This window comes from Malus sylvestris, chromosome 7, assembly GCF_916048215.2.
Source record: "Malus sylvestris chromosome 7, drMalSylv7.2, whole genome shotgun sequence".
Classification (NCBI taxonomy): Eukaryota; Viridiplantae; Streptophyta; class Magnoliopsida; order Rosales; family Rosaceae; genus Malus; species Malus sylvestris.
The window spans coordinates 27,044,599-27,057,076 of NC_062266.1; the positions used below are offsets into that span (position 1 = coordinate 27,044,599).

At 39.2% G+C, this 12,478-nt stretch overlaps 1 protein-coding gene and 1 pseudogene across 1 annotated transcript; one reads left to right on the top strand and one right to left on the bottom strand.

Moving 5' to 3' along the window:
- The window catches only part of LOC126629379 (actin-depolymerizing factor 1-like), a 69,254-nt pseudogene extending 67,584 nt beyond the window's left edge, over positions 1 to 1,670 (bottom strand).
- A 3,651-nt stretch (positions 1,671 to 5,321) lies between these two features.
- Positions 5,322 to 7,743, top strand: LOC126629373 (WAT1-related protein At2g39510-like). The gene is made up of 7 exons (XM_050299401.1): positions 5,322 to 5,708; positions 5,822 to 5,884; positions 6,028 to 6,144; positions 6,233 to 6,470; positions 6,709 to 6,870; positions 6,954 to 7,105; positions 7,427 to 7,743. Exons 1-7 carry the CDS (start codon positions 5,509 to 5,511, stop codon positions 7,545 to 7,547), a joined length of 1,053 nt encoding a protein of 350 aa, XP_050155358.1. The 5' UTR covers positions 5,322 to 5,508; the 3' UTR covers positions 7,548 to 7,743.
- Positions 7,744 to 12,478: the final 4,735 nt, after the last annotated feature.

A 12,478-nucleotide genomic window follows, 5' to 3' on the forward strand; every position in this document is an offset into this window, starting at 1 on the left:
CCGCCTAACTGAACGTTTTGGTCTAAATCGGGTCAAAGCTCTGCCGCCCAGCGCCTAGGCTAATTTTTAGAACACTGATTTTATGTGTTCTTCAATTATGAATACTCATTCGGCAATGAGTTAAGTGCCACATGAACTAAGAAAGGATCACTCATAAGGACTTTGAGAGCATTCAATTTAGCACCAATATCTAGCAGTTCTAATATATGTTCCCTTACCCACCCCATACCATTATACCTTTTGATCATAAGTTCATTCATGAGATTACCAGTTTTTGCCTTATCTAATTCTTTGAACTTCTCATCAATAGATGCCAAGAATTCCTTGGCACTCTTGGACTTAGGAATGCCACCTTTCATTGTGTCATACTGTTTGGACCTAATTTTACACCATCGGCCTAAGCGATCGAGGTCGTTAAGTGAGCATGGTTCCCGACCGTTGGATGGAGAAGTGGGGATAATTTTGTTATTAAAGGATAATGTCATGGTTTTTTATCATAATATTTATTTTTAATAATGGTTTATCTCGACATTTTCTTATGAAAATAATTATCTCCAAACAAGCAATATAGTTCGAATAGGCTTGGAATTCTTGTTATCAGATTGGAGTAGCGTGATGGGTGTGACTAGAATTGTTGAGGTGTATGGTCTTCTTCTATGCGCGGGATAATACCAAGAAGAAATCCTTGATAACCACCAAAAATAATGGAGCCACACGTATCCTAGATTGATATAATTGTTGGCATAAGAATTATATGCTAATAATTAGCATAGTCTTCAGGGGATAAACACGCATGCATTGATGGTTTGATTCCATCAAATCCTACGGCCAAGATGATGTGGAGATTTTGATGCAAATTGATGGTTTGATTCCATCAAATCCTACGGCCAAGGATGTGGAGATTTTGAAGAAAGCATGGTTTGATTTGGTTGCATAACCACGTACAATTATGATGGTTATGATCCCATCAAATTGGTATTGGCCTAATTTAAGATAAGGACTAGTGGGAGATTAATCTGCACAAGTCATGCCAAAGGTCAAATACAATTCTTTGGAGATTAAGCCACATCAAGCATGCATGTCTCTATAAATAAGAGTGATTGTGCAACGTTCAAAACCCCTCCAATTCAACACACAATTGCCCTGCGCAAACTCTCTCAACAACTTTGAGATTTTTTATTTTCTCTTTTCGCTGACACATCTTCCGTTGGCATCAACAACACTATGAAAGCAACCGATGATATCTTCAATCGGCATAGATAGCTCTCTCGCCGTAGAATCAGCTGATCTCGCAGCATCTTCCGTTGGCATCAACAGCACTGCGGTGAGGACGGTTGGTTATCTATCCAAGTCTCGTTCGAGAAAGATTTCTGAATCCTTATTGGTTGAGGTCATCTCATTAGCCTTCTCGGCGAAGTGAGGTGTTACAAGTTATTACATTCGGCACATTGAAAGCCGAATTGGATATTGAACTTCGCAGAACTAGCAGCCTTGTCTTCAAACTCTAGAACCCGAAGGCCGAAAGTGTTCATTCCTCGGCTGCAGTCGCGAGATTCAGAAGTCAGCAACGCACCCAACGCAACATCAACAAATTTTACTCCTCGGGCGACGATCTTGAGGGGCAGAAGCAAAAGTAACCAAGAAGAAGAAATCTCATAAAGCTTTTAGAGCTCCGAAAACCAGACGATCTTGAGGGGCAGAAGCAAAAGTAACCAAGATCAAATCAACCTTCAAGCAATAGTTGCTTGGCAGGCAAATGATACCATGTAAAGTAACATTATAGGTAGCATGAAGAACATCTAAGGAGGTTTTAGAGAGAGAGAGAGATAGAGAGAGAAGAAAGTTCTTATATTTTTCCTTAGTGTATTACAATCCCTACTAACTAACAAAGCTTACACCACAAGTCACAACACTCTCAACAACCTTAACTACCTTATAACAAACCCACTAATCTATTGACACATGGTAATATATCTAACCATTCATCTTATACTCTTATCAAGATCAAATATTAAGAGACAATTTAAGTTGTTTTTAATTTCAAGATTTTGTTATTAGACAATTTTAAGCTGTTTTTACTTTCAAGATTTTATTTATATATATGTAATCTTCTTCATTTCTCCCTCCAACCTCCTCTCTTCATCCTTTTCAATTCCTCATTTCTCCCATATTTTTCCAATATCTCCAGAGTAAAATATCAAAACTATAGCCAAAAAACAAAAAATGATTATCAAACTAACCCTTGTTGTATATCTCTTCTTTCTCCATTTTTGTCATCACGTGACAGTTCATTCTCTTTATTTTTCTCATCACATGGCTGCCACGTGATAAAAGAGAGAGAAAGTGACACAGCGAAAGATCGTGAAAGGTTTCATGTGTAAAGTATTTATCCGGAGTTCGAAATGACAGTCACCTGTCCTAATTGTACCCTTAATTGTAGAATATCTAGCAGCATTTGTTCGCAGACTCTAAATTGTGGTAGCTGTCCGAACAAATACCAGCATGTGCGTTAGGCCTTCATAATCTGGGAAAGATGCTGAACAAATAGGGTTAGAATTTCTGTCAAAAATCGAAGTCGATCTGAAAACTCTAGATTTCTTACTTGTATTAGCATACGTGTACATGCGTTCAGCATGTGCTTGCAGTGCAGGCAACTATAATGGAGTTGGCAAAAGCATTTTATTTTATATCAATTAAAATTAGAATATCATTCGATAAGCAAGAAAAGAAAGCACAAGCCAAAAGCACTAAAGAAGTGCTTTAGCGTCTTCTAATACGTACAAATCTTAGCCAGTTTAATTTGGATATTCTTAGCACACATTTTGGTTGTAAGTTTTGCTTCAGAAACTGGTTTTATTCCTTAATTGTGGATTAAATTAAAGCAAAAGGTTTAAGCTGCATGACATGGGTTTTTGAGTGAAAAGCACTTATATATATATATATATATATATATAGGGAATTGTTATTGGCATTTCAAAATTCTCATTCTACACTCCAAACTTTATATATTTAGAAAAAAAATACACTTATGAGGAGTATAGAATAAAATTTTTGAAATGCTAATAACTCTTCTTATATATATATATATATATATATATATATATATATATATATATATATAGTCAAATCTAATAGTCCAACTCAAACTAAGGGCAAGGAGACATTGGTTCGATCGAGTACTATGTTATGATGGACCTGGTGGTTTCTAATTCTAATAATTTAGAATTAGGGTTTTTAAAAGTTTTGATCATCAAATTGCTCACGGAAAAAAATGTGGAAGTATGAGATGGATAGCATTTTAGCTAATTGATGAAACCTAGAAAGTAAAATATTATTATTCCAGTTACTTTAATCCAATCCAGAGCCACTAATTTCTTGCACAATTGGCTTTTGGCCATGTTTGAGGGCTGACTCAAAACTCTCTTTCAATTATTTTCTTGCACTAAAATCAAAAGACTCCAAAGTCACTTTTAATTATACTACTATATATAAACTTTGTGCTACTAAATGAGGCGTAGCATTGTAGCTAAACCTTTAATTACGACGCTATTTTGGAGTAAAAGAAGCATATTTTAATTAATTAAAAATAAACTTCTAAGCTCTGAATAATTAAGAAGAATCAGAACATAGTCACTACTTCAGAAAAGCGGCAATCGTCCAATTTGATATATACCTGATTCGGTAGTCTGGCAGTGATGGGATTCATCCCTGTTTTCCAATTAATGATGTTTTGATTGACACATTGTGCTCGATTTTGGACAAGAATTATTCTCCAATTACATATGCATGCCTGAGACCTCTCAAAACTTCTATATTTTCCACTATATTTATAAGTGTATAGATTCAAAGTTTATAGCCATTGTCATCAAAAGATAGAGAAAAAGGGAGAAAGTAACATGATCAAATAAAGTATCCACAAAGAAATATATCTAAAGGACTACTAATTAAGTGCAAAATAACAAAGTCAGAATTTGCTACCACAGGCATATATTCTAGTGTGCAAACGTCATAACTTGATGTTCTTATCATTTTTCACCTAACTAATTATAATTTGATTCTCTTATGTTACCCCCATAGTGTAAGGTCCCATCATTGAAGTCATTTCAACAATTTGCGTGCAACTAATAAAAAAAGTTCAAGCTGTTGAAAACAGAAGAAGAAGAATGATTAAGATATAACTTTATTTTGACAAAAAAAAAAAAAAGGGACATAATATACTTTTACAACGTGAAAATGTTCCTACAAACAAAAATGCTATTGGGATGGAATTTATAATAATTAGATATCAAACTTATCATAAATATACATTATTCTCAAATTCGTGTAGTGAACATGATATATACTCTTTTATCATAAAATCAATTGAGCATATGGGGAGTAGCTCAACCTTTTATAAATCCATAAAAAATCCCTCCTCCTATCAATGAGGGATTGATACCCTAACTTCTTATAAATCCATACAAGTCCCTCCTCCAATTGATGTTGGATTGATACTCTCAACACGTGTGACGGATTTTCAAATCTAGCATGGAGACAACACAAATCGGATGACGTATAGCATGTGTGGTCATTGGGCTTCACACGTGGGACAACTTACTCTGATATTGGGGTTCCATCATAAAACCAATTGGCCATATGAAGAGTAGCCAAACCTCTTATAAGCTCACATAAGGTCCATCCTCCCATCGACATGGGATTCATATATACTCTCAACACTAACAAGTAAAGACAACTACCATTAAAGACCTACCCTAGTTGGCAATTAAAGTTAACTCCATTTTCAGCACCCCTTACTCTCAATACACTGTTGTGATATGATAGTCACGCACGTTTAAGCCAAAATTTGACTTAATCACTTGAAACACTGATTTATTTACTGCTTACTTAGTCAGATATGAATTATATGATAATCCAGGATAATATTCGATGTGTGGAAAAGAGGTACTACTGGTTTTGATGCTTAATTTGGTGAAAAGGGTTCTCTTCGCATAATGTTACTATTGTTGAGAGTTGTCCCACGTTGGTGAGGGACAAGGTTTGCTATGTGCTTATATGGTCTTGGGCTACTCCCTATATGTGCCAATTGGTTTTATGGTGGAACCTCAATTTCATCATGATATCAGAGGGGATTATCCTCGTGTGAAGCCAAACGATCACACGTGCTCCACATCACCCAGTTATTGTCCACGTGTAGGCTTGAAAATCTACCACACGTGTAGGGTGTGTTGAGAGTTGTCCCACATCGGTGAGGGACAAGGTTTGCTATGTGCTTATATGGTATTGGGCTACTTCTTATATTGTCAATTGGTTTTATGGTGGAACCTCAATTTCATCAACTATTTCAGTGCACCTTAAGTGGAGTCCCTAGAATATTCAAGATTGAGACGCACATAATTTACTAAGCCTATAAGTAATTGCACCTTCTTCTCTATTTTTTCTCATCACCGATCATCAGTCACTAGCTAACTTTTCACATCAGACGCTTATTAGTTTTAGAACAAGCTCAACATGTCTAAGGGGTCCATGGCTGAGATGCTCAATCGGGCGATGCCGTTCATGGCTGTCACCTTCATGCAATTTGGGTACGCAGGGATGTCCATAATTTCAAAGTTTGCTCTAAGCCATGGGATGAGCCCGCATGTCTTGGTAGTCTATAGGCATGCTGTGGCCACTGTTTTTATAGCTCCTTTTGCCATTGTCTTCGATAGGTGCATCTCTCTGTCACCCTCCTGTATGTCGTAATCTGTTTTTTTTTTTTTTTTTTCGTTTGTCGTGTTGAGAGATGAAGAAAACTAATCCAATGAACTTGATTCTATTGCAGGAAAGTAAGGCCAAAGATGACTTTATCAATTTTCATCAAGATTGTGTTGCTTGGCCTATTAGAGTTAAGTACCGTGACTACTATGTCACACATTTTTCAGCTTACTAAGTTTGATTTTTTTTTAAATTAAAATAGTGCTGTTTTTCTGTTTAAACATATTGGAAAATCGAACCAAGTGAGTGATCTCTACTCTTAATTATTATTAGGCCTGCAATTGACCAGAACTTGTTCTATACCGGGATGAAGCTTACAACTGCAACTTTTGCATCTGCCATGTGCAATGTTCTTCCTGCTTTTGCATTCATAATGGCTTGGATTTTCAGGTGTATATATATATTGTATTCATGAAAATGTGATAATTTTTTTGCAAGGTTCATGAAAATGTGAATTTAAATTATTTACTTTGACTAGGCTTGAGAAGATTAACTTGAGAAGCCTGCATAGTCTGGCAAAGATATTGGGGACCATAGTGACTGTGGGAGGAGCCATGCTTATGACTCTAATCAATGGACCCATGTTGAATTTTCCGTGGACAAGAAGAAATATCCATCAAGAATCTACAGTTTCCACAGTTCATCAAGATCCCATAAAAGGAGCTATCATGATTGCGGCTGGATGTTTCTGTTGGGCTGGTTTCATGATTCTCCAAGTAAACCCCTAATATTTCATTCAACTTTTTATTTTTATTTTTTAAATCAACGGAGAGAGAATATTCAAACTTGAAACCTCTTCCGACATTAAAAAATATATATTAGTAGACCGAGAGTTAGTTGGTACCGTTACTTGGGATAACATGCAAGTAACAACCCTAACCAGGTTCCCAGGTAGCTAGCTATATTAATACATAATTATCACCCTCATTGTCATACTATTTACGGCTTTTATAGGCGATTACTCTAAATTCATACCCCGCTGAGCTAACCCTAGCAACTTGGATATGCTTGGCGGGCACGGTTCAAGGAACTGCGGTGGCCCTAGCTTTCGAATGGAATAACCCCATAGTTTGGTCCATACACTTTGATTTTAAGCTTTTAGCTGCTGTTTACAGTGTAAGAACTTCTCAATCCCAAATTTTCTGGTTAAAAATCTTCTTTGTATACTAGTGTATATATTTACAGATGTTTTGATGCAGGGAATAATCTGTTCAGGGATCGCTTATTACATTCAGGGAGTGGTAATGAAGGAAAGAGGACCTGTTTTTGTGACTGCTTTTAGTCCTCTAAGCATGATTATTGTAGCCATTATGAGCTCCTTAATATTAGCTGAGATCATGTACTTGGGAAGGTAAATTTGCATCAACCTCTCTTATCTACTAAATGCAGGAACGTGCTCCTTGGATTTATTTAGCTTCTAAAAAAAATACCAAAAATGAAAATGGAGATATGTACAAATGGAACTGTGTTAAACTTCCTAAAAAAAATAGTATCAAGGGACGCTAAATATAATAATTAAGCAGTATATAAATCACAGCTTAATGCTCATTGTCTGGTTATTAGCCCATCCAGTTCTATATTTTGATTAAAAGTTTGTAATTTTATTTATGTGCATATGTTTCGGAAAAAAAATGCAAACAAGGGCTAACAAGGGATATTTTTTATTTTGCAGAGTAATTGGAGCAATGGTCATTGTGATTGGCCTCTATATGGTTCTATGGGGAAAAAGCAAGGATCCACTTCCATCTGAATCAGAAAAAGATGATAACATGGAATTGGCTACAAATGTTTAACAAAAGCTGCATTCGTGGACAGGACACTGACTTCAGATATTTGTGTTGATGTCACTAATAAGAAGCTTATATATTTATCTGAAGGAGGAAGAGCAAAATATATAATAATTAATTGTAATTTACATTTTCAATCTGCAACAAATTCCATGCAAAAAGTTAATTAAGTATATGAGTAAATTACAATTTGCCCTCTCAAGTTTGGGTGCATTGCAACCTCATTCATCATCTTCAACATTACAATATTATACATAAACTTATGATTTCATGCAATTTTATACATCCATTAAAAACTCGGTTAAGTTAACCATTAAGTGATGACGTGTCAAATATAAGATCCACATTTTTTATGACGTTTGTCGATGCAAATTTCCGTCGTCTTCAATCTTGACGAAAATGCACCTGCAAAACAATCAACACCTTTGATCAAAGACCTAAGCCTCACGCACCCACGAGGTGGGGGGGGGGGGTTAGGTCAATGAATCTCCGATTAGTTTCTCTAAGAGAGTAAAGTGTTTAGGGGTTTTTTAGGGTTGCAAAAGCTCTCAAAATTTGGTAGAATATGGGGTATTTATAGGGCTAGGGCCAGCCATATAGTGTTTAAGGAAGAGATATTCTGTAATTATTCCAAGATATTTAGTAGGAGATAATATCTTGAGATAATAGGGTAATAATCCTTAATTGATTTAAATTAGGATTACTTACATGATTGTAGTCAATATTCAATTAGGAATGCATTAAAGATACGATTTGGGTAATTAATCCTTATCTTTAATTCTTTGCCAATGGCAGGTGAGCTGTGGGTAGTTGTCTTCAATTGTTAAGTCCTCCAGGGATGTGAGCTGGGTGTGGGAGCATCTGAACTGCCCATTTATTGAGGGAATCTTATCTTTCTTGAATAAAAGTTCATGTGTCGCCTCTAGAATTTTTGGGATTATTTTAGGCTCCACAAATGCCCCCACACCTACCATGCTGCACTCAGGAAAATGATTGTAGGTGTAGGAATCCCAAGCTGCTTAGGCTTGCATAATTGTTTCCCAATTTGAACCTAATCTTCTTTCTTGATTTGGAGATAGATTTCTTCTAGGAAAAGGAAAATAATTGCCCCCTATACCTATTTAATTATGCCTTAAGCAGGGGTTAAATAACTTTAGAGAACAATCATTATTCCAACAAGGAAGAGAAGCCATAGGAAATTTTTATTCCCCATCCCTAGCATTCTTCCTTTCTTGCCCTTGCAAAGAGTCGTCTCTTGTTGTAATTCTTCTTCTCTGTGCCGCACCAAGGTAAGAAAAAAATTGAATCTTCTTCTTCTTGAATTTTTTGGGAGTCTTGGGGCTTGAAAAATTGGCTTGATGGGTGCCATGGATGCATGAATGGCGTGGCAGGGAGGCCACGGCTGCAGGTGGCGCGACAAGGGTGTTGGTCGGTGTGGGGGAGACCGGCTCGGGCCTGGTCTCCATGGCTGATGGGTTGGAGCATGGGCAAGCGAGAAAGGAAGGAGAGGGTTCGGCATGGGCCGCCTTCCTGCACACAAGACCTGGGCCGTGAGGCCTAGGTTGCTTCTTGGGGAGCTCAACACGTGGAGGAGGGAAGATGGGTGGAGGCATGGGCCTCCCTTTCGTTAGGTCGAGCGGCCTTGGGGTCGCGCTGCTCCTTGCGCATATATATACACATGCATATGTCCTGCTTCTTATTCTTCTTTTTTTTTTTTCTTTTTTCTTTTTGCAAGCTATCTTCTAAATATTTTTTCTTCATGCTTTTTGCAGAAACTTTGAGATGTCTTTTTCGGATCACAAAAGTGACGAATACTCCCCACCTTTGTACCATCAAGGTAGTTCTTCTGGCAAGGTGGGCTACTTCAAGCCTGTGCACGTGAAGATTGATTTCGACAAACTGTTTCAGGATTTTCTTGAGGTGTACAAGCATGCAATTCCATCTGGGGTCCGCGTTAAACGGGCGAAAGATGATAGCAGCTGTGAACCATACCGCAAGGGTGCCTCTGCTAGGAGGAGGGTTATCAAATTCCATCTGTATTACTTTGTGTTGGGATTCACCATTCCCATGCCACATCTTTTTCAGGAGGTGATCTGCTACATGAAATGCGCGTCTGCTCAATGTTCCGCAAATGCAGTTCGTGCGATGGTAGGGTTCTCAAACTTGAGCATGTTCTTTAACCTTAGCTTGACCATAAATGAGTTTTGGTACTGCTTTGAGATCGGCCACAAGGAAGGTGTGGGGCAGCTGAGGTCTCGCCATAAGTTACTTGATGCTTTTAGCAAATGCGATCATGAGTGGGCGAGAGATACCTTAGAGGTGAACGAAGAGTGGGAGTCTGACTCTTCTCCTCAGCTGCGTGTTCCGACTACCTTTATCAATGGTAAGTGAACTGCTTCATTCTTGTCTTGCTTGAATTTTACGTTGAGTTGTTTTATGACTTCAATTTATTGATCGCCTTCCTTGCTTTTGCGTAGATTTAAAGTTTGACACAACCCTCAGGACCTCAGCAGATATGAAGAAAATGCACATCGCCTTGGGCATTCCTGCTGAGTACCATGAATGGCGTTGGCTGCTCAGCCATCTTCGTCGAGAAAAAGGTGGCCTACCTCCGAGGGAAGAGATAAAGCGGATAAAGGATGAAGCGTTGGCTTGCTCGATCGTTGCTGTAGAGTCTACTGCCAATGATGGTGGAAAGAAGAGGTCTTCCTCACCTGCTTGTGAGCATTCGATTGAGAAGAAACCAAAGACTTATTATGCTACTCGTGGGAGCTCGTCTATTGCCGAGAAGCTTGTCATTAATCTAACCTACCCCAAGGGGGCAAAGATGACCATTGAGCCTGAGCCTGTGAAACTTGATGCTATGAAGGTGACCGCATCCATTGCTGAGAGATTTGCCCAGCGGAAGAGTTTGGTGGTGCCTCCGGTGTCCGGATTTGTATCAAAACGTCCGTCGGGAGCTAAGTCTGGATCGGCTTCTGAGACGCTCGCTGTTATAAAAAGCGAGAATGTGGGTTCTACTGCTAAGTTGGCACCTGGCCCTGCTCATTTTTCTATCATGACTAACTTGTTTGCTGAGAAAGGGAAATCGGCACACATGGGTAATTGTGAGATATCCACCTAGTCTGAGGTTGTAGAGTTTACCGAGGTTTGTGCATTGCTGAAAGCTGACCTGCTTAAGGTTGTCGATGCATGCGCCAAGTTTGTTGACAATGTTGGGAAAGTTGTCATTCACTTAGACTCCTTTGCGAAGTGTCAAGCCTACTCGAGGAGGTTCTCCCTAATAGCTACAATGCATAAGACTTTGATCTTGGTAGCTGAGTCTATGCGCGTTGATCAGGATGCTGTGAAGTGTGCTAAAGAGGCCAAGTGGCATTGGTGGCTCAGCTTCGTTCGGCTGCTGAAAAGATCAAGAAGCTCGAATCTGAACTCAACGTTTTGAATGGGTCTGATATTTCTGCCCCCAATTCTTTGCAGTTGGAGATTGCTCGTGAGGAGGCTACCCATTTGAATGCTAAACTTAGTGCGACTCAAGCGATGTTGGAAGCTGCAGAGAAAGAAATCAGTCATGTTTCTCCGGTGGTCGAGGACCTTGATCGTGTCAATTCGGAGCTACGATCTTCTTGTTTTGCCAAGGATGAGGAGCTTATCTTCATGCATGTTGAAGTGTCTCGTCTCAAGGAGATTGCCAGTAAGCTTGAGTCCAAAGAGATGAATCTGCAATATGCGTTGTCTGCTAGCGAGAACCTGAAGAATGAACTGGATGAGCTGCATGGTGCTCATATTGGGCTTGCTAAAGAGAATGTGCAGCTAAAGAATGAGAAAGTTGGTGGCGAAATGGAGGTTGCTTCTTGTCAGGCCGATTTCTACAAGCTTGGCTATGTAGATCATCTTCAGGGTAGGCCGTCGAATTATGAGTTTTCCAAGAAGGACTTCGAGACTTTCTCCATTTCTCCAGTTGATCTGCTTGACTTCTCGTTTGAGGCTGCCTTTGGTGGAGCTACTGAGGGTCAAGCAGTCCAGGCATAAGTGGCTGAGGATGAGCTGATGGAAGCTTTAGCTGCTGGGAATGATGCGGTTGTTGAAGGCATAGCAGTTGAGGAACCAGTGGTTGTGCAAGCTGCCAAGGAGTAGTCTTTTTGCTTAGACTTTGGAGTTTTTTTTTTCTTTTCCTTTTTGTTCTGCTTTGCTTGAACTTTGTTGGCCTTGGAACCGGTTTATCAATTTGCTACAAATTTAATAAACAGCTTTCCTTGTTTTTGCTTCATCCTTCCATTTCGCCATGTCTTTTGCGAAACTTTACCATAGGACGGGCGGCTAGGTGAGCTATTTCAACGAAGTAGTTGATCCCATTTCGTCACTTAGGTCTTAGTTTTGGCTTTAGGGCTTCGGGACCTTGCCTACTTGAGGCGTTTTGCAAAACTTTTCCGTAGGATGGGCAGTTGAGTGGGCTACTCCGATGGAGCAGTTGACTCAGTGGTCACTTTAGGCTTTATTTTTGGCTTTGTGTAGCTTCATAAGCTTTAGCCCTCCCAGGGCGTATTGTGAGATTTTTTACTTATGGAGCTGCTAACTGGACTCGTGCTTTTCGTAGAAAGTAGAGGAGGTCTGTGTGGCTCCTATAGTCGTGACACTCGACTTTATGGCTTCTTGAGCTTTGGCCTTCCTAGGGCGCGTTCCAAGATTTTTGACTTATAAAGCCATCGACCGGACTCATGTCTCTCGTAGGAAGCAAATGAGGTCCGCGTAATTGTTATAGTCGTGACACTCGACTTTGTGGCTTCTTGAGCTTTGGCCCTCCAGGGGCAAGTTGTGAGATTTTTTACTTATAGAGCCGTCGGCCGGACTCGTGTCTCTCGTATGAAGAAAATGAAGTCTGCGTAGCTGCCATAGTTGTGACACTCGACTTTGTCCCAGCAAAACTTAAACCATAGACC